This window comes from Otolemur garnettii, unplaced genomic scaffold (genome assembly GCF_000181295.1).
Source record: "Otolemur garnettii isolate 467f Iridium unplaced genomic scaffold, OtoGar3 scaffold00039, whole genome shotgun sequence".
In the NCBI taxonomy this organism is placed as follows: Eukaryota; Metazoa; Chordata; class Mammalia; order Primates; family Galagidae; genus Otolemur; species Otolemur garnettii.
In genome coordinates, this window is record NW_003852434.1 from 1,980,190 (window position 1) to 2,005,563 (window position 25,374).

The 25,374-nt window shown below is 39.8% G+C and overlaps 2 protein-coding genes across 3 annotated transcripts in view; one reads left to right on the forward strand and one right to left on the reverse strand.

Moving 5' to 3' along the window:
* Positions 1-25,374, reverse strand: part of HERC3 (HECT and RLD domain containing E3 ubiquitin protein ligase 3) — a 120,489-nt gene that overhangs the window by 5,168 nt on the left and 89,947 nt on the right. The window lies entirely within an intron of this gene.
* NAP1L5 (nucleosome assembly protein 1 like 5) lies at positions 17,568-19,490 on the forward strand. Its single transcript, XM_003790018.3, has one exon. The coding sequence runs from the start codon at positions 17,672-17,674 to the stop codon at positions 18,209-18,211; it is 540 nt and encodes a 179-aa protein (XP_003790066.1). The 5' UTR covers positions 17,568-17,671; the 3' UTR covers positions 18,212-19,490.

A 25,374-nucleotide genomic window follows, 5' to 3' on the forward strand; every position in this document is an offset into this window, starting at 1 on the left:
TCCAGCTCCTGGGCTTAGGTGATTCTCTTGCCTCAGCCTCCTGAGTAGCTGGGACTACAGGTACCTGCCATAATGCCCGGCTATTTTTGGTTGCAATTTGGCTGGGGCCAGGTTCAAACCTACCACCCTCAGTATATGGGGCTGTTGCCCTACTCACTGAGCCACAGGCACTGCCTCCTCTCCTATTTTAAAAAGGTAATTTTATAACTCTTTTCTTGCAAATCCTTTAATTGTCTCTAGGAAGAAGGTTTCAAACAATGAATGGCTCCATCTCACTCATCAGGCAAATGCAGATGGAGGTAACAGCGAATGACCATTTGCACCCAGCAGACTGGCATTAAGTCTAAAAATCACACACTATCGATGGTGAAGGGGTAGGGAAACCTAGTGGGAATACAAACTGGGAAACAATGGGGGCCAGATACAGCTACTGTGCGAATAAATGAAGATCAACCAAATGAGAAAGACAAAGGCTACTTATTCAGAGCTAGCTACACCAGGGAGTCAGCCACTGTCACTTGTGTTTGGACAGAGCCTCGAAGGCAGGTGGAGTAGGAGGAAAGCTGCATAGTGAAAATAGGGAGGGCTCCAGACACACCCTGATGGAGGCTGCTGGGCTGGGCAGCTGTGGGTGGGCTAACCCGAAGAAAGGCATCCTAAGTGATCAGTTAGGGGGTACATATTTTGCTTTCTCTGGTTGGTCCTAATTAAAGACAAAAATCAGAGAGAAGCTGGTTATTAATGAACTCCTGACCATTTGGGCTGCATTGTTACAGGTGTTGAGAGAGAAGGCAGTTGGGCTTCCTGCCCAGTCTGACTCAGAGCAGGCCAGCTCTGTGGGCTACTTACTGTAGATAAGGGGCTGCTGTCCAGTGTTTTCATGGGAATTATATCTCAATAACTCATTGGACTATTTTAAGAAATTAGTTAATACATGTAAAAGTGCTTAGAACTGAGAATGGTATATACAATTGCTTTGGAATTAATAGCTAGTATTGTATTGTTTATGGACAGATTGTATGGACATATGAAATTGTATGTGATATATACATGAGATATGTAAGTGTTCATTTTTTAAAATAAAGCATTAATGTAAAAAGATCACTATCTTAAGGCACATGTTCATTAAAAAACATGTAGGGAACCACTGTATCAAGGCTTATTGGGCATAGCTCTCTGGGCCTGGTGATACACATTTGGCTCAGCCTAAACTCATTAAATTATTTTACTTTTGGATTTTGGCTTCTTTTCCATTGACAAGATGGCACCCAACATGGCACCCAAAGGAGAATCAGGACCCTCCAAAAAAACAGCCTGAACCTAGTGCCTGGTACCAGCATGGCCCGTTGGGCACTTCAACTCTGAGTTTCTCCTTAGGTGGAACTGGTAAGTCCTCCCAAGCTCCAAACTTCATGATCTTGGCTGACCGTCCTGGTTTATTCCAAGCTGTGAGTTCCTTCCTAGGAAACTGTTATTTGGGATCCTAATTTTGAACTGGAGGTGTGTTCTAAAGGGTCTTCTGCATTGCCTCTGCCTCCACAAATTGATCTCACTTGGCTTCTCTTCACATTTACAAAAGAAGAAACCAAACTGTCCTGTTCATAAATAAATCAGAGACTGACCTCTTCAGCTCTGAGGAGGAAGGGCATTTTACCCCTCCCAGCCAAAAGGCATCACTAGGTGACCATGGGCCTAAGTGGAGTGTCTGGTGCAACTCCTCATGATGCAAAGTGCACCACAGGGAACCCTCAACATAATTAATTTCAAAAAGGCTCATACAGGAAACACACATCAGAGCTGACAACCTGGCACTTGAGGCCCCTCAGAGGTGGCAGACACGCAAAAAGAGAATTGAGACATGTATGAGTGGGAATGACTCAGGGGCAAAACACTATGGAGTCTCGCCCACACTCAGCACTCTCTCATCCACTAAATAAACCCTCAGCTACGGTCTGGTTCCTGCTGTTAAAGAACAAGGCATAGGCCATGCCTAGTGGTTCATGCCCATAAAGCTAGCACTTTGGCAAGGTGAGGCAGTAGGATCGGTTGAAGCAGGAGTTATAGACTACCCTGAGCAAGAGCAAGACCCTGTCTCTACAAAAAATAGAAAAATGAGCAGGGTGTGGTGATGCACATCTGCAGTCTCAGCTACTTAGGAGGCTGAGACAAGAGAATCGCTTAAGCGTAGGAGTTGGAGGTTGCTGTGAGCTGTGATGCTACAGCACTCTACTGAGGGCAACAAAGTGAGACTCTGTCTCAAAAAAAAAAAAAGAAAGAAAGAAAGAAAGAAAAAGGAAAACTCAAAGTTCAAATGGTCCACATGCCACTATAGAGTCAGAATGTCAGGCTGAGTGCAGTGGCTCACGCCTGTAGTCATAGCCCTCCGAGAAGCCAAGATGGGAAGATTTTTCGAGGTCAGGAATTAGAGACCAGGCTGAACAAGAGTGAGATTCCATCTTTACTAAAACTAGAGAGATATGCTGTGACAAGTGGCTGTAGTCCCAGCTATTTGGGAAGCTGAGACAAGAGGGTCACTTGAGCCCAAGAGACTGAGGTGGCTCTGAGCTAGACTGATACCATAGCACTCCAAGCTTGGGCAACAGAATGAGACTGTCTCAAAAAAAAAAAAGAGAGAGAGAGAGAGAGAAAGAAAAAGAAAAGAAAAGAAAGGTTAAAATGTCAAGTCTCTTAAGCTCTATATCTCTCTACTTTCTTTTCTGCTGACTCTAAACCTACTAGCTTTTTCTACTAATGCTAAGATAAAATTAATGTTTGTGGTATTAGTAATTCAAGAGCACTTGGAAATCTTCTAGCCAGTACTAGCTAAAATGTAGACACTGAAAACTTATTAATTGAAGGGGAGAAAAAGCAATAAAAGAAGTTTTTGAAAAAGCAAACTACCATGGAAAGCTTTACCCAAAACTTTAGTCCTCTAGCTTTATTAGATTATCTATTAAGATGACTAAAGCTTAGCCATGTGAACAAGTTTCAGTTTTGTCAGAAGTAATTTGGATCCAAGTGTCTTGTAAACTCATGAGTTTGCATTACCATCTCGTGGCTAGACTTCCGAGGTAACAGCTATCGGAACTTTGTGTGCATGTGAGTGTCCACGTTTAGATGTGTTCTGTGGATATCTGTGTATTGTATATTGTACGTTGTGTTTACATGGTACCAGACTAGATTATAAAGAAGGGAGCAGGGTGGTGCCTGTGGCTCAAAGGAGTAGGTCACCAGCCCCATGTACCAGAGGTGGCGGGTTCAAACCCAGCCCCAGGCCAAAAAAAAAAAAAAAAAAGAAAGAAAGAAAGGGAGCACTCATAAAATAATTAAAGAAACCCAAATGCTTTTCTAGTTCATCTGAATTTAGTAATGTTTGGTAAATAAGCTGGGTAATTTAAAAAAATAATAAAATTAATAAAGTAAAAATAAAAAGGTTTTCAAATTGTCAGCACACATTTTTGCCTGTTTTTACCACTCATTTTTACATTATGATATCAGGGTTTGAAATGTTATAAAATGATAAGCCCAGCCAAAATCAAAATGGTCTGTGTTTGTGTGATTGTTAGTATAGAAGACTGATTTAATACTGTTGTTCTAATGACAACAGCTGAATCTCCCAAGTTATCAACAAAATACCCATGTGTTTAACATAAAGGTTCTTACTTAGGTAAAAATGTAAAAACAAATATCAGTAAATTAACATATAGAAAGCATCAAGTAAATAGGAACACAAAAACAAAGTTGTGGTCAAATTTATGAAGATATTTTGGTTTGGGTCTCTTATCCTAGTTGTAGACATAGCTTCTACTGATTTCAATGTCTGTGGAAAGGTATATACAAAATCTGTATATACATACATACTCCCTCTTTCTGTTATCCAATATGAACACTACTGTTCCAGATCTAAAGCTGCTCTAGTTGCTGTAGTTAGAAGAGCTTAAATCAAGTCAGAGGCTTCAGTTTTCCCCTTTGGTCTTGCCCACCCTTGTTCTACTCTTTGCAAGCTAGCTAGTTACGTCTACACTGTGTTGACATGGCCAAGTCCTATACATAGGAAAACTTGAAAGAAAATCCCTAAACTGTCAACTTTTATATCGTAATTTATTTTACGATGAACAAAATAGTTGTTCTTAGGAAAAAAAAAAATCTCAGAACAAATCTTACTCTTGGGAAGTATTACATGTACTTAAATTTATCTTCAAATTGGAAAATGTTTTGAGACCATTTAGATTCTTTATTTAAAAATATAATATTGCTTAGAAACTAGATTGTTTTTAAATAGCTTAATTTTGATTCTCATGTAAAAAAAAAAAAGAACATGTTACAACTTTGTGTCATTGTTAGAGGTACAAAGGATTAGAAACCACCCTTTGTGGGTCAAAAGAGGGGTACATGGCAAGAACTGGGGTGATGGTCCAAAACTTTCCAAGACTGAGCTAAAAAGAATGATAATAGTCACTATCCCCTTGTTTGTTTTTCTCTGTAATTGCTACTCTGGAGTCACACAGCTGGTGGTCATAAAGATTCTTAACTTTCTCTAAAGATAACATCATCTTTTTGAAAACTACTTTTTGAGGTACCTCCCAGGTCTCAAATTCTGGTGGATGGGCTGACCCACCTACCCTGGCAACCCATACCAAGAAAATGGCTCAATAGGTCTGGAGCCCCCGACCCAAGACCCTAGTCCTGTATCTCAGTGGATTGGCTGACACACCCAGGCTGGTGGCACAAACTGAGGGACTGATGGTTCTACCCAACCCAGACAAGTAGCAGACACTGAGTGGGTGCCTAATCCTCTGCCCACCAAACTGTCCTTAAAAACCCTATCTCCCAAATTCCCAAGGAGGTGGATTTGAGACATTCCTCCTGTCCCCCCGCTTAGTCCTATGTGGAATTAGAAACAGTTTCTAGGATGTAAACCCCCTTGTCTCAGTATACTGGCTTCTTCTTGGAAAACAGGATTAGAGGTGAAGGTTTACTAAGCCTTCGGTCAAGTGATATGCTGATGGCGCTCAGAAAACAGCACCCTATAATAAGGACCTCAGAAACAAAAGTTTTCTGACTTTTCCTTGACCTCCCACCTCTGAGCTCCATTCTTCTCTTGAAGTTTGCCATAGAAACTAGTATCCCTCTTCCCCAAGGCAGGTCATAAAAGCCAGAACTCTTTCCCCACCCCCCTAAAGCCAGCTACAAAGCCTAAAATTATTCTATGTAAAAACTGGCCATAAAGTAATAATCCAACCTGACTTGTACAACTGTAAAATCTTCATTCTAGAAATGGGCCTGCTCCAACCCCCAGAAGGAAGGAAGGTATGTTTGGAAAGACCAAGCAGAGTCCAGACAACAAGGCCTTACTGGGTTCCTTGGCTCAGCCTATTAGAATAAGATCATACCCTTTGTATCTAATCCTCTTGCTACACGGCTATCCATACTTTGTTGAACCCAAACATTAAAATGGACAATTTCCCGTGTATCACTGAGTTTCCATTCTGAAAGTTCCTATTATATATGTTAAAATAAATTGGCCACTTTTTCCTCCTCCTTAAGCAATCTGTCTCACATCAGTGAGTTTTCAGCAAACCTTCATGGGGACAGGAACCTTTCCTCCATACAGTTCGGCAAAACTTTGGAAGACCAGCGGCCTTTGATCCCTACAAGTCAACAGATTTTGTTCTGGAAAATTTTAGTTAACATCTTTAAGCTGGATGTGTTCAAAGACTTCTACTGTATTTGCAAAACTCAGAAGAGATGATACACTATTCAGAATCACAAGTCTTACTAGAATTTTGTATTTGTTCTCTCGATAGGTTTGGGGAGTTTAAAAGTAATTAATACCACATTTGATTCCTGGTTAGTGTTATACACCTAATTCACGAGCTGTCAAAACTGGTTAACATAAAATAACTTAAAATGGTAACTGGGATCTAAATACTCTGCCTCCCAGCTATAGGGTGACACAGGGTTCTACCACTCAGGGCTGAACAGGGACCCCACACACACACACCCCACCATTTTCTAGGCCTGAGTAAGCTCAAAAATCAGACCCCCATCTCTAGACACAAATGGGTCACCCTTTCCAGGCCACATTCTCTGGGTTCTAGCAAGGTCACAAACAAACTAGGCTGTGGTTCCATTTTTCCCAACCCCAAGACCAAGGACTTGGCATAGAGAGAAATTCCGGCAACACTGGTGATAAAATTGCAGGCTTTCTTCACTCTATTCTTTCATGGGGTTCCACCCTAAAGGCAGTAATCTAATTTAAGAAACTAGCTGAATTTAACAGCTACCTATCAAAGGAAATTAGTCTTCAGTTAGCTGGTTATTTTTAAACTCTTAGTAAATGAAATTTTATCTATACTTACAAAAAAGTCTCCATTTGTAAGGTAAAAACTTTTAAGGTAAAAAGTCCAATGCTTCGAGGTTTACAGATCAAGTCTTACCTTTGTTTAGTTTTAAGTTTCTGTGCCTTGAGTTTGTATTTTCTATTTCCTTTCATGTCCTTGGAGATGAAAATTTAGAGATTCCTACCAACAACTGTTTAGGGTGATAAAACAAGTAACCAAGAAATCACTAATATAAAGTCAGGGTGAAAAAGTATTTGAAAACTGGCAAGTGGAAAAATCTTAGAAATTTATAAGATTTGCTTTGACTGTGTCTGTATATCACAGTTTCAAAATTCTTTTCAGTAATTTGAAATCTTAAAGGCATGTTATATTAACTTCAGTAGTAATCATAAAACGTCTGAATCCTTTCTAGGTAAATTAAAATACTGAAATTATTAAACCTAAGTTTATATACTTTAACATGATGTAAAAAGCTAAATATACTTAGACCTACTGAGGACTGATAACAGTTCAAAGTTATTTTAACTTCCTAAATTTTTCATTAAAAGTAAGAGTTGCCAATAGTTAACACTGTAATTCATACATGTAATTAAAACTAGTAGCTACAAAAAATGATTTTACATGCAAATTGTTTTAAAAAGCAAGATGTTTTGATTTAAAAGATTACAAAAATGCGAATGTGGTTTTTGTTAAATAAAAGGTAATTTTGTCCCATTTAAAGGTTTTGGAAATTGTTCTAAATTAAATGAATCAAAAATAATAGATGAAACTGGGCATAAAAGTTGGGGGGAATGGTAAAAATTATAAACAGATTATAAAAATCTTACCTTATGGTCAAATTAATTAAGAGTAAATAGATCTGTTTATAAGGTTTTATTAAAATTAGCTTTTGGCAGTGCCTGTGGCTCAAGGAGTAGGGTGTCAGCCCCATATACCGGAGGTGGCGGGTTCAAACCCAGCCCTGGCCAAAAACTGTAAAATTAGCTTTCACGTTAATAATAAAGGTAAAAAAAGGTGAAGATAAAATTGGGTTTTCTCTTTTAATCAAGATTTTCATATAAAAGTTAAAGAATAATAAAAAATGTGTGTACCTTTTGAGGAGTAGAGGACAGATTCAGTTTGCCTTGTGCTTTCTTTATGAGGACTTATGATCAATTGGGAAACTGAACTCTCTATCAAAGAATAAAGATTTTGGCTTTGTTAAATCTCTAAATTATTACTCTGAATAAATGACTATTATCTTATAGTAACATATCAGCCTATTTTATTTGACAAACTTTTTAAAATCAAAATTCTAAATTTAGCCTTTTCTACTGCAAACAAGCTTTTAAAATATTATAGCCACAAAAAAAAAGGTCCAAGGAAGACATATCAGGCTTATTTAGCATGTTAAAACTGATACAGGGTTCCTTTGTTCAGGGCTGGACAAGGACCCCAATTTTCTAGGCCTAGGTGAGCTCAGAAAGGTCTCTCTCATCACAGACCCCCTTCTCTATTCAGGAACAGGCCACCTTTCAAGCAAGGTCATGAAAAAAGCAGTCTAAAAGGATCTGGGTGGTTTCCCTTTGAGTAGGGAGCCCACATGTCCTCATGCCTTGCTGGGGGCAAAAACACCAAAGAACACATTCCTGTGATGATTTTAGGATTATATTCTGACCTCTGGCCGATTGTGACAATCTACTTCCCCAAGCCCCTGGCCCCAGGATGGGAAGTGTAACATTTAAACCAGTGGTTTTCAACCTTCTTCCTAATGCCATGGCCCTTTAATACAGTTCCTGTGGATGCAACCCACAGGTTGAGAACCCCTGATTTAAACCTAACCTAGAGACTCGTTGGGCTTCCCACTGGGTTCTCCCCCTCTTTTACTTATCATTCTTTCTATCAATTTTTCCCTGTCAAGAAACTCTGTCCTGTTTATCTCCCTGGTCTGGGCTTTCATTCTTTGAACCCTAAGACCAAGGCTGAAAGAGAAATTCTGACAAGAAAACTATACAGGAAACTTTGTCAAATATGAAATGGTGTGTAACTCTCTGTGAGTTATATTTGCCTAAGTACATTGTAACTACGTGTTCCAACAATTTATGAGATTCCTAAAATTCTGGTATGTTTAGTGTATGTTATCAGCAATAATTATGATTATGTTAAATTATTGTATGCCACAAAAATAATTGAAATTTCTTTATCAATTTCTCCTTAATTATGGTTATTCTAAGACTTTTATCATCCAGAGACAGTTAATATTTTATTGTGATTCTTCTCAAACAAAACTTTATAAATCAGCTATGGTCCAAAATTTGCTTCTTTAAAAAAGGTCATGAAGAGAACTAAAATATTTTTATGACTTTTTCTTTAAAACACTTTTTTTTTTTTTTTTTTGCTTTGTTTTCCAGAGTCAACACATCAAATTCCTAAGAATTGTGTCTGGGTAAGAAAGAAGGAGAAAAGGAAAATGGGATTTAGGATATACACAAAAAGAACTTGATTTAGGATATACACAAAAAGAGCTTGATATATACAAAAAGAACAGTAATTTTTTCCTTTGTTAAAATATCTGAAACTTTTGTCTTAGATATACTGTCATAAACAGAATGCTGCTATAACATAAACGTCAATACTGAAGTCTCAGATGGAAATGAGGTACATGTTATGGAAAATGGAAGAAAAATAATCCTTATTATAAAATGGCAGAGAACTTAGTCCAGTTGTGTTCTAATGTTTTGTGGAAAGTAGAACTTGCATGCCATCAATGTGGATATTTAGCTGAGGAGATCGCTGAGCAAAGTGTTAAAGTGAGAGAGGATACCCAGGAAAAGTATATTCTGATCTGGAAGGATGAAAGACTTCTTGCAGAAACTCCAGGACAGTCCCGCAAAGTCCTCCCCATGGTGACTCAGCTCTTAAGAATTTGTAAAAACTTAGCTTCCTGGAACTTTAAAACTAAGGCTTGCTTCCACTTCTGTAGATCCTGCCAATGCTTTAAGACCTCCAATAAGAAAACAGTATGATTATTCCTTTGTATTCCTACTTGTGAGTCCTCTAAAAGGACAGAGAGGAAGCAGGCCAGGGAGCTCCGCCATTTTGGACTCTAGTCTGCCACGGCTCCACCAGCTGGAATAAAGCCCCTTCCTCTTACAAATGGAGGTGTTCAGATGATTCTTTCTATCGGGCCCCATTTTCCTGCTACAAAAGGTGTAGCCTGGTTTTTCCTTGCTGCTGTAACAAAATACAAAAGGAAAGAAAGAAACTGAAGAGAGAACTACTAAGCAAAAATGAACTAGAATATGAAGGTCTCAAGAAATACTTTTAGCTTAGTGTGAGGGAGGACACCCAGAAAAAGTAAGGTCTAAGAGAACAGATGTCTTCTCAAGGAGACCCCAAGGATACACCTGCAAGGTCCTCCCTGTGGTGACTCAGCTCTGAGGAATTTATACACGTAACTTCCTGGGACTTGAAAACCGTTGGTCTGGCTTCTGTAAAAGTCCATGGTTTAGTAAGAGCTGGAGCCCTCTTTCCCCACTTGATTCAAACTGACCAGTGAGAAAGAGACCCATGGGCTGGAACTTTTTGACTGGAGATAAAAAGGAAAAGACCAAGCCAGTTGGGGAGCACGGCCATTTTGAATTCTTCTATACTGTTTGCTTCACCGGCTGAATCAAAACCTTCTTAAATATGGTGTTTGGCTGTTCGTTCTCTCCACTGGGCCTCGTTTTCCCGCAACAAGTGTAGTGGGCCTTAGGGAAGTAGTGTACTGTATGTAGTGTGAGAAATTTTCAGTATCTATGATTAATATGTATAAGAATCTTTTTATATTAGTAGCTTTATTTTAAAGACTGAACACTTATCCCATCTTTCTAATAAGAATAGAGAGGCAGGGCCTGGATTTGAGCCTGTTTGTCCCACTTATCTACTGAAAGGTGACCATGTAAAAACTGTGTTTGGAGGAAACCCAAGAGTTCAAATTTAGTTTTATGAAGTATGATGCTGCTTCATAAGTGATTACTATAAGTAAGTGGTAACTGTACACCTTCATGATATTAGATTAGAAAAAATTTTGCTTAATAATAAAAAATACATAGCCAAGCATTGTTGTGGATGCCTGTAGTCCCAGCTACTTGGGAGGCTGAGGCAAGAGAATTGCTTAAGCCCCAGAGTTTGAGGTTGCTGTGAGTTGGTAGGCTATGGCACTCTACCAAGGGGGACAGAGTGAGACTCTGTCTCAAAAGAATAAATAAAAATAAATAAAAAATACAGAAAAGTTAAAAGAAAAATACGCCAAACATATTTGTAGGAAACAGTGAGTGTGCAAAATTAAGGAACAAGCAATCAGCAGAAGGGGAGATGTTGCCTAGATGCCGGGCAGCAGGGGAAAATGGATGCCAACTAGAAAAGACTTCACATTTCACAGTGTCCATGCAGTAACATATGGCAGGCCCAGAGGCCCAACAAGGAGCTATATATGCCACGTGGAGCACACCCAGACCCAGGTAAGAAATGAGAATAGGTGGTGGGGACATGTCCTCTAGAGAAGGTATTTTTAAGGAGTCCAGTACAGTAACTTGGTTCCAGTTATTACAAAGGAATGTAAGGTCATTTTCTAGAAGGTTTATATTTTTTAACTGTTAGTTTTGATACAATTCCTAATTTATAGAAAAGTTGCAAGAATAGCTTGAGGAGCATGTATAACCTCTACCTAGATTCACTGATTGTTTACATTTGGACCCTACACACACACACACACACACACACGCACGCACGCACACATTCTGTGTTTGGACATTTTGTCTTTCAAAATAAATAAAGTGTAATGTTTTTTAAAAGAAAAAAATAATGATCATTAACAGTTACAAAGCATTCACTAGGGGCTAGTCATACCAATAAGTTCTTAGATTCACATTATCTCAGGAAATACTCCAAAGTAGCTTTCAAGCACATTTTATGGTATGGCAATTATGTCTCATAAGTACACAGAAAAATCAATTAAGAAAAAAACATTTGAAGTTGATATGATCATTATTTCAATTTCAGAAATGAGTTCAGGATAAACAAGTACTACATGGACAGGAGCACAAATTGAAGCCAAGTGTCTGGATAGAATCATCTCACCAAAGTCCCCTGTCTTCCTGTGCCTGGCTTCTTTTCATTTCCAAAGTGACAGCTGTGTGAGCAGTTGCAATACACCAAGATAAAGACTTCACAGCTAATGGCTCATCTAAACCAGTCACAGCTGTGTATTAACGCAGCCCCAATTATGCACTAGAGTCTGTAAAGCCCACAAAATGAGACAACTCTTAACAAGCTGACATAAATTTTAAACATACAAATTTAAAAGTGCATGTACTACATGTATTGCCAATGGTTTTTAGAAATCTGAATTCAAACTACAGTTAAAGGTCTCTTCAAAAGCTTGTTAAGCTGATTCTGAAATTTAGGTAGAAACAGAAAAGAACTACAAGAGCCAAACAATTTTTAAAAAGAAGTTAGATGACTTACATGACCTGATTTCAAGGCTTATTATAAAGCTATAGTTATCAAATGTGTACAGGTGAATGACACACATATAAATAAATCCAAAAGAAGAGAAAGTTCAGAAATAGATCAACATATATAAAATCAGTTAACATTTGACAACTTTGCAAAGGAACTTCAGTAGAGAAAGGATGGTATTTTCAATGAATGGTGCTAGATCAATAGGATATAATGTGCAATTAAAAAAAGAACCTCAAACCTATACAAAGGTTAATTTGATATGGATCACAGCCTAAATGTGAAACCTAAAATTATGAAACTTCAGAACATAGGTAAAAATCTCTCACAGCCTAAATGTGAAACCTAAAATTATGAAACTTCAGAACATAGGTAAAAATCTCTATAGGCTTGAATTTGGCAGAGGTGTCTTATGATATAACACCAATAGCCCAGTCCACAAAAGAAAATTAGCAGAACAGAGTTGGGCAAAATTTTTAAATTCTACCTTTTGTAAACACTGTTACAAAAATGAAAAGACAAACCACATACTGGAAGGAAATATTTGCTAAATACATATCTCATAAAGGACTTGGATCTAGAACATATAAAGAATATTTACAACTCCAAAAGAAAGCAAACCATCCAATTTAGAAACTGGGAAAAAGATCTAAATAGACATTTTATTAAGGAAGATATAACAGTGGCATATGAGCACACTGCGAAATACTCAGTATCATTAATCATTAAAGACAGCACTATAGGCTCAGCACCTGTGGCTCAAGTGGCTGAGGCGCCAGCCACATACACCTAAGGTGGCGGGTTCGAATCCAGCCCGGACAATGATGACTGCAACCAAAAAATAGCCGGATGTTGTGGCAGATGCCTGTGGTCCCAGCCTCTTGGGAGGCTGAGGCAGGAGACTCAGGCAGGAGGCTAGAGCCCAGGAGTTGGAGGTTGCTGTGAGCTGTGATGCTACAGCACGCTACCCCAGGTGACAGCCTGAGGCTCTGTCTCAAAAAAAAAAAAAAAAAATGATAGCACTACATTGCTATTATATTACAAAAAAAGAGATCTCATAATACCTAATACCAAAAGACAACAGTGAATACTGTCACAACTGTAACTGTTAGTCACTGCTTGAGTGAAAGCAAAACTATACACATACACATACATACTAGCCACAATACAGTTTGGACAGCTCCAAATCTCCAAATGTTGAAATGTGAATCTCCAATGTTGCAGGTGGGGGTTGTTTGAGGTCATGGGGTAGACCCCTGAGGAATAGGTTCATGCCCGCCCTGGGGAAGCAGCGAGTGAGTCCTTGCTCTGCTAGTTCCCACGACAGTGGGCTGTTGTAAAGAGGCTGGCACTTCACCTCTTGCTCTCTCTCGCTTCTTCCCTCGCTGTGTGATCTCTGCTAATGCTGACTGGCTGGCCTGCACCTTCTGCCATTGAGTGGAAACACCCAACACCCTCACCAGATGCTCAGTCTTGAACCATCTAGCCAGCAGAACAGGAAGCTTGAAAATCTCTTTCCTTTATACGTTACTCAGCCTCTGGTATTCCTTGATAGCATCACTAATTGGACTTAGGCAAGCCATTTTGGAAAACAGTATGTCAGCTTCTTATAAAGTATACATTTATTGTATGATCCAGAAATCTACTGCCAGGTATTTGCCCAAGAGAAATAAAAACATATGTTCATAGAGAAACCTGTAGATGAATCATCAGAGCAGCGTTATTCATAGTCATAAAAAACTGGAAACATCACAAATGGGAATATTATTCAATAATAAAAAGAAACAAGTTACTAACATATACAACACCAACACAAATGAATTTCTTTTCTTTTTCTTTGGAGACAGTCCGAACCTGGGTAAAGTGCCATGGCGTCACAGCTCACAGTAACCACCAACTCTTTGGTTTAAGCAATTCTCTTGCCTCAGCCTCCCAAGTAGCTGGGACTACAGGTACCTGCCACAATGCCCCGCTATTTTTTGGTTGTAGTTGTGATTGTTGTTTGGCAGGCCCGGGCTGGATTTGAATCTGCCAGCTCTGGTACATGTGGCTGGAGCCCTAGCCACTGAGCTATAGGCGCCAAGCCAACTCAGATCAATTTTAAATGTATTGTGCTAGTGAAAAAAGACAAACTTAAAAGGCTACATTCCTATGATTCCATTTGTATGACATGATGTAAAAAACAGAATGATTATCTATTGGTTTTTTTTTTTTTTTTTTGAGACCGAGTCTCACTCTGTCGCACTGGCCGTAGCATCACAGCTCATAGCAACCTCAAACTCTAGTGCTTGAGCAATCCTCCTGCCTCAGCCTCCCTAGAGATGGGGGGTTTCACTCTTGCTCAGGCTGGTCTAGAGTTCCTGAGCTCAAGCAATCCACCCATCTTGGCCTGCCAGAGTGCTAGGATTGCAGGCATGAGCCACTGCACCTGGCCAAAACACAGAATTTTAAAAGATGGAAAATAGATCAATGGTCACCAAATCTGAGAGTGGGAGAGTGCCACAAGGGAATTTGAGGGTGAGGCAGATGTTACTGTTCTGTATCTTCATTACTATAGTGCTTAGAAGATAGTATTTGTTTATGAAAGTACCCAACAGGGAGTAAATTTTACTGTATGTAAATTATACCTCAACACACCAGACTTGAAAAACAGCCTACCTTACCACTAAGTTTTAATAAGATCTGTTAAGATGCAAATATAAAAATTATGAATGATGAGCAAATTATGGCTGTCTCAAGCAAGTTAAGTTCATCAAATAGACTTAATTAAAATTTGAGAATGTTTTAGATGTTAAGTCTGTTACAACTTCTGTACAATAGGAATCAGAAGGCCTGCTGCCCTAATTCTGCCAATTAAGTGACACATAGGTCACTCCAAAAGTTTTTTGTTTTGAGACAGAGTCTCAAGCTGTCACCCTCGGTAGAGTGCAGTGGCGTCACAGCCCACAGCAACCTCAAACTCTTGGGCTTAAGCAATTCTCTTGCCTCAGCCTCCCAAGTATCTGGGACTATAGACGCCTACCACAACACCGGCTATTTTGTTGTTGTAGTTGTAGCTGATGTTTGGCAGGCTCAGGCTGGATTCAAACCTGCCAGTTCCAGTGTATGTGGCTGGTGCCCCAGCTGCTGAGCTACAGGCGCTAAGCCTACTCCCAAAGTTTTGAGACAGACTGCCTCATGGTCCATTATTTCACTTCCAAGAAACACAGTCAACAATGTCCTTTCTGATTCATGTGTGCAAGTTTTAACTTGCTCTGCTTATCACTGCTGCTGAGAAGGCTTTATTTATTTTCTGCTATGCAGATTTTTTTCCTGAGTTTTGTATATCTTAAAACTTTTGTAATGACCCAGATACATGGCAGTAATAGACTGTTTCCCTTCATTTTTCTGCTTGCTAATTTTATAAATTTTATATTTATATAATATATATATTTTATATATGTAATATATAATATACATTTTATTATATAAAATGTGAAAAAAATTCCTAAACTCAAGATGGCTGAAGCCATCAAGAGCTAACAATATGGGGTGGCACCTGTGGCTCAAAGGAGTAAGGCACCAGCCCCATATGCCAGAGGTGGTGGGTTCAAACCCAGCCCCAGCCAAATACCACACACACACACACACAAAAAGATAACAATATGGAATATATATATATATATAAAAATATATTTAACCAACCAAAGGTAGATACTATGTATCATTACATCAAATTTCATCAGGGCTAAGACTGAAATTTCAACCTTAATAAAATTCTGTTGGCTGGGTGCAGCAGCTCATACAGAAATCCTAACACTCTGGGAGCCTGTGATGGGTGGATCCCTTTAGCTCAAAACAGAAAAAGTAGCCAGAAGTGGTGGCAGTGCTTGTAGTCCCAGCTACTCAGGGCAGGCTGAGGCAAGAGAATCACTTGAGCCTAGGAGGCCGAGGTTGCTGTGAGCTATGATGGTGCCATAGCACTCTACCCAGGGTGACAGAGTAAGACTGTCTCAAAAAAAAAAAAAACAATAAAATATTGTCATTATAAATAGTAACAAGAAGGGGGAAAGTAAATTATTCTCCAGAGCAGAATTAAAAGTAAATACACAACAGGAATCACAAGTACATAAAAAACTAGAATGGGAATAAATTGGGCCTTTGGCCTTTTCTTAATGGTTACTTTCTTTGAGGGAGGCACAAAGATGCTGTTTTCTAAGAAAAAATATTATCATTTAGTAAAAAAAAAATTTTAAACACTTAGCAAGTGCTTGCTATCTGTCAACGCTGAGTGCTTTACACATTGTGAACTAATTTACTATTCATAAGAACCAAAAGATGGCACCAACTGTACTTTGATTATTTTCTAAGAGTCTTATTCATAAAGCTTCAACAAGTCTTAATATAGTGAAAGAAAGCCATGTAAGGGCTGGGTGTGGTGGCTCATGCCTGTAATCCTAGTACTCTGGGAGACTGGGGTAGGTGGATCGCCTAAGCTACCAGATTCGAGACCAGCCTGAGCCAGAGGGAGACCAGGTCTCTAAAAAAAGCTGGGCGTTGTAGTGGGCGCCTGTGGTCCCAGCTACTCAGGAGGCTGAGGAGTGAGAATCGCTTGAGCCCAAAAGTCGGAGGTTGCTGTGAGCTGTGACGCCACCGCACTCTACCACGGGCAACAAAGTTAGACTCTGTCTAAAAGCAACAACAACAACAACAACAAAATTTAAATCAGTAATGCTGAATTTAAAAGAGTTTCTGAGGACTCCCTGGAAGTCCCAACATCTGAGCCCCAATCCTTCCTCTAGAAGCTCTCATTCTGATTCAAGGAACACAGTAAGGAACTGAAATGTCTGCTCCGTAAGCGATCAGAGAGCAAGCGTTCGCTGCAGAAGACCTTTTCAGTGTTCTCAGATACAAGGCACAGGGCCCTCAGCGCGGAGCGAACTAGCGGCTGACCGCCTCCGCTGTAGGTCCACACACCTGTGTGCTTGTCCCCAGTGACCAGCAGGCTACATCCACGCGTCAACCAAGAAGTGAGGGGGTCCTGCCCTGAGCCCCATGCTGTGAGAGCCTCGCTTTTATTTGGTCTCCCACCAGCTTTATTCCTTCCCACAGGCTAAAGATTCCATAGAATCTTCTAGAACGTATGCCAGGATACCCAGAGCTGTGAGAATGCCTGCCCCAATAGCTCCAAACCCACTTCCGGGGACCCTCTTGTTGAGACACCTTGTGACGAAGACATGCCGCATAGGTACGGGATGGCCAGAGGGGTTGTTGGGTGGGCAGAGAGGGCAGCCTCCGCGTCTAAACACCATCCTATCTACAAAATATGCACCCCAGATCGCCGAAAGGGCGTAAAGGAGCCCGATCTCCCGTGCTTCCCCTTTCAGGAGAGGAATTTGGAGACATCTAAGAGGTATCGAACACCTGCTAAGGAGTGATGGAGACAAAGGCTAAGACAGATGTACTGACAGACGTGTAAGGGCACGGATGGCAGCGAGGCACGCTCAGAACACCGGCTGAGGCCATATACGCAGTTGTGAAAAAGTGCCGCAGGCGCCATCTGCATTCCCAGCCAAACTCCATGGCAGGGAGGGGGCGGCGAGTAAAGTGGAGAGAGGGTGTTCAAGAACCCAGGGAGATGACAGGGTAGCAACAGGAGGAATCTGGTGCAGTATGAGCGCACGGCCGTCAGCTGATACGCGGAGCCAGTCACCGGCTGGGATTCAAAGGGGCGGGCCGCGGCCGACGTCAGCGGCATTGCCGCGCGTCACCGCAGCTTGCCGCATCCACTAGAGCTCTCTGGACCAGCGCGGGTGCAGGGCCTCTGCAGGAGCTACCTAGACCTCTGCGGAGTCTCTGCTAACATGGCCGACTCGGAGAACCAGGGGCCCGCGGAGCCCAGCCAGACGGCAGCGGCGGCCGAGGCGGCGGAGGAGGTAATGGCCGAAGGTGGCGCGCAGGGGGGCGACTCTGATGGTGCGGCTGGCGACTCGGATGGCGCGGCGGCTCCGATGGCCGAAGAGCCCCAGACCCCCGCCGAGAACCCACCAAAGCCGAAAAATGACTTTATCGAGAGCCTGCCTAATTCGGTGAAATGCCGAGTCCTGGCTCTCAAAAAGCTGCAGAAGCGATGCGATAAGATAGAAGCCAAATTTGATAAGGAATTTCAGGCTCTGGAGAAGAAGTATAATGACATCTATAAGCCCCTACTTGCCAAGATTCAGGAGCTGACCGGAGAGATGGAGGGATGTGCATGGACCTTGGAAGGGGAGGAGGAGGAGGAGGAAGAGTACGAGGAGGAGGAGGAAGGAGAAGCGGAGGAAGAAGATGAGGCTGCCGCGGGGGCATCCGCGCGCGCCAAAGATGCGGGCGCCCACGAGATGCCGGATGACGCCAAGAAGTAAGAGGGGGCAGAGATGGAGGAGCAAGCTGGCAGAGAAAACAGCTTTTTTTTTTTTTTTTGAGTTTGATGGACTTAAAAAGGCTCAGGTTTTTGGACCAAAATACAATGTGAATCTATTCTGACATTCCTAAAATTGACTAAATTGAAACAATTAGATCCTGGCCAGCCCATTTCAAATTTGACTTTCATTTTGAACATAGTAAATATATCAAAAGGTGTGGAAGAAAACCAAATTAAACATAAAATTAATTTTTCATGATCTCTTCTGTGAGGACTCGAACTGAGGCTTGTACGGGGTGTCAACAGATGGGGAGTAAAGAACGTCACTGTGAAACCCATTCATCACACAGCCATCACACTACACACCAACACCCGAGCCAAGCCCTACTGCGTTCTCAATGCGTCATTCTTCAGTTTCTCTAGTCCTGACATCTCCCGGAGCAGAGAAGCAGAGCTCAAGAAAAACGTCATCTTTTAAGACTTTGCTTTGTAACCAGACATCAATCAGCTTTCTTCTTCAGGAAAGCAATGACATCGAGGAAGCCTGCGATGGAGATCATGACTCTACTATTAACGAGGCCAGGAAAACTGCCATTTCTAATTCTTAAAAAACGTTCTGAATGTTTGAATTTAGAGAAACATGGTTCCAAGGAGATTGTAAAACTTGTATAATATCGTCAACACATGTATTCATTAGTTATGATCTCATGTTTATGTGTTTTCTTGGCAGTGTCTATTTACAAAGCGTAAAAATGTTTAAGTATTAAATCACTTTACCTAGCATCTTAGAAGCATTAATTTACTTGAAGAGATGTAGAATGTAGCAAATTACGTAAAGCATGTGTATCCAGTGTTATGTAGTTTGATCCTTGTGAAGTCTGTATGTCTTGTAGCTTTTAGGGTGTAGCTGTGAAAATCATCAGAACTCTTCAATGAAGCTAACATGTTTGGAAAAATTATATACTTGAAGAACCAATCCAAGTGTGTGCCCCTACCCCCAGCTCAGAAGTAGAAAGGGTTTAAGTTTGCTTGTATTAGCTGTGCCTTCATTATTTTGCTATGTAAATGTGACATATTAAATATAAAATGGTGCATAATTAAATTTTACTGCTTGAGGACAGACTGGCATACAGGAAGGATTTTTAGAAAGAATATATCTAATGTAAAGACTCTTAGCTTCTTTGTGGGTTTTGAATTATGTGTGTGCCAGTGATCTATAAAAAGCATAAGCATAAAGTTGTTTACCACTGTGGTGTTAATAAAAAAATATTTTGAAAAAAAAGGACTTGGTACTCTGCCTGTATTCACATCTCAGCTCTGCCTATTAGTAATGCACCTTGCGCATTTCAGCTAATACTCTTTGTGCTCAATTTTGCCTCATCTATAAGAGGGAATAGTAATAATCCCTTCTTCACAGGTGGTTATAAAGAACAAATGAATTAATACGCAAAGCCTGTAGAACATGTCTGACACACAGTAAGTGCTGAATAATTTTCAGCTATTATTACATGAGAGATAAAGGCACTGGAAATTCATTTATTGGAAATTCAATCCTCCTTTTCTCCTATAACAAAAGAAAATGGATATCATCATATCCCTCTATGATTCCTTATTACAAGAGAAGAAAGTAGCCTTTAATTCAGAAACACAGGAAATCCAATGAACCATCTCCTTAATATAAAATCAGGTTTTGATTTCCTCCCAAAAAGGATAAAAAAAAACTTAAATGTGACATATATACACAAAAATAGCTATTTCAACCTTACATTTGGGCATTCTGAATGAAACAAAATCTTTTTTTAAACTAGGCTCAAAATAATTTTAAAATCAGATGCCATTTTTTCCCATTTCCCTTAAGGATTAAAGTTACAAAGAAGCAAAATGACACTGCTTTACCTTAGGGAATGAAAGGCAGCTCTGACCTGTTGCTAATGACAACAGCTGAATGCAGCAACCTTAAGGTAATGTTAATCTTCCTTATGGCCAGGCCATCCAAATAGAAAATCAAAACAATACGTAAGAAGTTCTAATTATCTTAATGTTATCATTATCTTAATAGAGAAAAAAATCTAATAAAATTTAATATTTATTTCTTATCTCTAGGAATGAGAGATACGATCATTTAATACATTTCTAGGTCCAATAAAAAGCAAAATAATTCAAACACAAGGGGTATAATTATTGAGAAAAGTTTTTTGCCAGCATACGATTATTTACATATAGAGAACCCAAGAGAATCAACTGAAAAACGATGAGATTTAATAAGTTTGGTTATCAGATAAATGCCCCAAACCCAATAACTATTTCTAGGCATTAATAATGATCAAAACATATGGGCAAGGGCTCTCTTTTGTGGTAGAAATAAGAAATAAAAATATCTATAAAAACTTCAAATAATGTGTATAACCTAAGTGAAAAGTAAAAATAAAGAAATGTAACATAGGCTTTGGGTGGTAAGATTAAATATCATAAGAATGTCAGTTTTTTTCTGAATTAAGTTTTAATTTATCACAATTTTAATCAAAACCCAAACTGGATCAAGAACCTCATATATTTACATGAATGTTTATCTGTAAGAATAGCTAAGAAAACTTTCAGCAATTTGTAAACTGTTTAGATTTTTTACCTCAGACTACAGACCCCCCATCACTTTTTTAATCAAAGAAAATACATTAAATATTCATTAATTACTGGACAAAAGAAGGCTAAGATTAGAGTGATAGAAGACGAAAAGAAATCACAGACATGACGACATAAAAATTGAGAAAGTATAAAGATTTAAAGATATACACTCTACATTTGAGAAAGCAAAAACAAACTGGGAATAAAATCTATAATAAATATGGATGGCAAAGGGTTAATAATAAAAAGTTCGTACAGATGATATGAAAATTATTTAGACTTAATGGAGAAATACATAAAAACCATCAACGGATTAAGAAGAAGGAACACTGTAAAACCCATCTGAGGCAGAAAGACACGTTCCGGAAACTGCAGTACTAGGGGAATCAAGGCTCCAGCAAGGTCTGGAGACAGAGACGTGCGCTCCCAGCTGTGAGCTCTGGCCAGCAATCTTTTGTTTATGATAAGACTAGCTGTAGGGTTTGCTAGCTACTGTCATACCACTGCAGGCCCCTTCTCTAAGGATACAAGGATGTTTATGGTGCTCTTTATAATGTTAAGTGATGTGGACCGTTTCCTGACTGGGCTGATTTTTACTGTTTCCCAGACTGCTTATTTGATATAGTTCCCCAGGCACAATAAAATCTGCGTGTTAAAATCTAGCAGGATACCCTCCCTTCAAGACAGGTCAAACATTATCACTCATAAGCCATTTTTAACCCATTAGAGCCTAAAATTAGTCACTGAAGCACAAAACAGCTGGCAGAGAGAACGTACGCATTTATCAGACAGGCACCCAGAGCTGGGGTTATGCAGCAAAGTGTGGCGTGCTCATGCTCACTGTGCAAGCACAGCACAGCAGCTGCGCTGGTATTTACACTCAATACACACGCAGACACATTTAGACGTGTACACACACAAACGCTTTTTTATTGAGGTAAAATTCACAGAGCATAAAATTAACCATTTTAAAGGAGACAATTTTGTACATTCAGAATGCTATGGAACCATCACCTTCTATTTAATCCATGTTTTAAACAAAATGTTTTAGAGGTAAATAGTAGTAAAATGGATCAATACCATATAGAATAGGTAAATAGGCTATGTGTGAAAAATGTAGAATTTTAAAACTGAGATTGAGTTTATTTGTTTTTTCCGACAGAGAGAAGGCACAAGTCACTGTTTGGAAGGACCAGGTGAAACGGGTATTCACATACACTGATGATGATATATAAGCTACTATAATTCATGAGCAAATTCAGCAAAAATATCAACAGATTCAAAATGCTATATATCCATTTTGATTTTATCCTTGTGACCTTATCATTGTTCATTTTTAAAAATCAACTTTAAAAGCAAAAAACCTGTATACCCAAAAGATGTTTGATTTAGTCTTATTAAAAATTGTGGTGGGGGGGAAGAGAAAGAAAAAAGAAAAAAAGAACATACAAATAAATACAACAAATATCCTAAAGTGAAGAAACAGAAAATACACACACAGCAGACCATACAGCCCTTATCAACGGTGTCCACGAGGGCTTATAACAACATTTTAAATGTAAGCACTGTTTTCTCCTACATTAAAATTCATTCAATTTCATAAATATATAGCATGTCTGTACCTATGCCAACTCTATTTTTTTTCTATTAATTACATAGTCTGCCTGAAAGGAAAAACCACGAACTCTCAAACGCTTAAAGCTACTTTTCTTCTGGGGGGAAAAGGGGGGCAGGAACTCTAAAGCCACCCAGTCCTAGACTGTGAGAGGCCGTATGTCGACACCTCTAGAGCACAACAAGCTCTGACTCCACCTGCCCGGCTCTGAATCCTGAACTTCTAGCTGTGAAATCAAGAGCAAGTGATTTATACCGCGCTGTGCTTCAGTTTCCTAATCTGTAAAATGAAGAGGCTTAACACTTATAGTACTTTGAATAGTGCCCGACACATGGTAAGTACTCAAGAAACGTTACTAGCATTTTAGTTACCTGTGGTTCCTTTAACAGCCAATGTAATCTTACAGGCTGCACCCCTCACAGACCATCCTGAGAGACCAACTGAAGTCTGTCCACAATGACCTTAAATCTGGCATTTTTCACTGTGTGGTCCTGTTACCATTCTCTGTCTCTTCCCGTTTTCCCAGGGGAAAGCAATAGCATTTAATTTGATTGCATAAAATTGAAGTAAATTTCAGGGGATCTAGAACAATATGTGGGATTCTCATTAATGGTAATAATACCGCATTATATTATAGAGTGTGAGAAATACTTCACCACAAGTAGCCACACAATATACTATTATCCAGAAGTGACTACCAGTGGCAAGATTTGGTACTGATGCAGCCACCAGCAATCAGCCACAGATATTCTTTTACTTGGATTCCCATAACTCATTTGACTGTGAAGCTCTGGTCCAAGGATAGAAAGCAATTTTAAAACCAAATGGAAAAGAGTAAATGATGTAGCTGAAACAGGTATTCCTCTATGGAAGTCCTGACAGCAAGTACCTTACTGTTAACAAAAACAGCCTCAATGCCACCAATATCTGTGTATATAACCACCTAAGTTAAAAATCTAGCAGGCAGTATTCTTACGGTTCATTCATTTTGTTTCTTACTCATATAATATGGGAGTCTCAATGATGAAACTATGGCATATAACCAAGGAAATCACACCTACAATGATTAATCTTTTACAACTTCATAAAACCTTTCTTAGCACGATCTTTTTTTTTTTTTGTAGTTGTAGTTGTGTCCCGCACCCAGGAGGTGTGCCATATACCCCTACGTTGTGTCCATTAGGTGGGAGCACACTGATTCCCCCTCTCCCTGACTCCCTCTTATCAGGATCTTAATGTACTTTGCTAATAAGATTCCCATTCTATGCAGCATAAAAGGAAAAGAAAAAAATTCACTCATGTCTTTTTCTGGTTGTTCTGAACCGTAATGGCTATATTAAGCTGCGTGGCCGTAACCACATTAGGTTATTAGAAGCTGTGCAGCAGTGTTATGGACTGAATATTGACGCCCCCCACAAAATTCCTACACTGAAACCCTACCCCATAATGTGACATTATTAAGAGGTGGAGCCCTCATGAATGACGCTAGTGCCCTTCTACGAGTCACGAGAAGGCTTGCTTCCCATGGCTGCTCGCCACCACTGGAGGATACAGGTTGCAGCCTGCATCCTAGAAGAGGGCCTTGGCCAGAACCGGACCTTGCTGGTGCCCTGATTTTGAACTTTCAGACTCCAGAACTGTTAAGAAAAACATTTCTATTGTTTATAAGACACTCAATCTAAGGTACTTTGCACTAGTAAACTAAATGAGGATAAACAGGTAACTGTGACAGCAACAGGGTCTCCTGCCTGACACTGAATGACACAGAGACACATACAGCAAATACCTAATGACGCCAGAGAACCAAAACCTGAACTTTGACCTAACACTGAAGCTGTTCCATTCTTGAATCTGAAACACAGTGTACTGGCAATCAATATGGGAACCCTCTCGCGGCCTGGCAATATGTAAAACAATGTCACTCTAGTGTGTAAAGGAGCTTAAAAGAAATATTGAAGCTTTTGTTTAGAAAGCCACAGTAACAGAAATAAATGGAGTTTTTATAACACAAGTAAAATTAATGAAGTGGTTCCCTTTCTTATTGTGTCCTTGGGTTGAGGTAGCCTCTTTCTTATAAAGAGTCTGTCGCTAGAACATCCATCCTATGGTAAATGCTTTGAAGAAGGAGCAATGAAGTCAAAGGCAGGCAAATAATCAAAAGTCAGAGAAAAGGAATCTTCTGCCTTCTAGACAAGCATATGCAGTCCTCAACGCACCAGTGATCCCGGATTCCAGAACCAGCGCTGGAGTTAAGCAACATCCATGGCATGTATGTACCAAGCAACAGATATGAACGGTAGAGGAAGAAAAGAGAAAAAGATAAAGAAAAAAAAGTGTGCCATGGACTTACTTCTATCACGCAGCTACTGTGCTTACAAGCTGACAATGGTTCCTTACTACTTACTGAATGAAGCCTTCACTTCTCAGCCTAGTTTTCAAAGTCTACAATCTAATCCCCCTAAACTAATATATTCAAACATGGCTTTTCCCAGCAATGCCCCAGTCCAACATGCATCCCCCACTCACTCACCGTGTTCTGCCTGAAGCAAAACCCAGGTTATTCCATCGATTTACAGGGTATCTTTCATTTTTATGGGTGCTTCTCTGCTTTCTAGTATCCAAACCTTAGAAGACTTCCGAACCTAGCTCTATCCCACATCAGCCCTCACAGATGTATCTGCCCAAGTTGACTTTTCTGAAGGGCTTCAGATTCAACCCCTCAATTTAGTCTTCACATTTCATTTATGGTTGCATATGAGAACAGCTTATCACCTTAAACAAATTCTTTTTTATTTTTATTTTTTGAGACAGAATTTCACTACATAGCCCCATAGAGTACTATGGTATCACAGCTTACAGCAACCTCCAACTCTTGGGCTTAAGCAATTCTCTTGTCTCAGCCTCCCAAGTAGCTGGGACTACAGGTA

What these genes read in the sequence shown, in the direction of transcription:
- NAP1L5 (XM_003790018.3), top strand. Translation starts at nt 17,672, where the DNA reads ATGGCCGACTCGGAGAACCAGGGGCCCGCGGAGCCCAGCCAGACGGCA.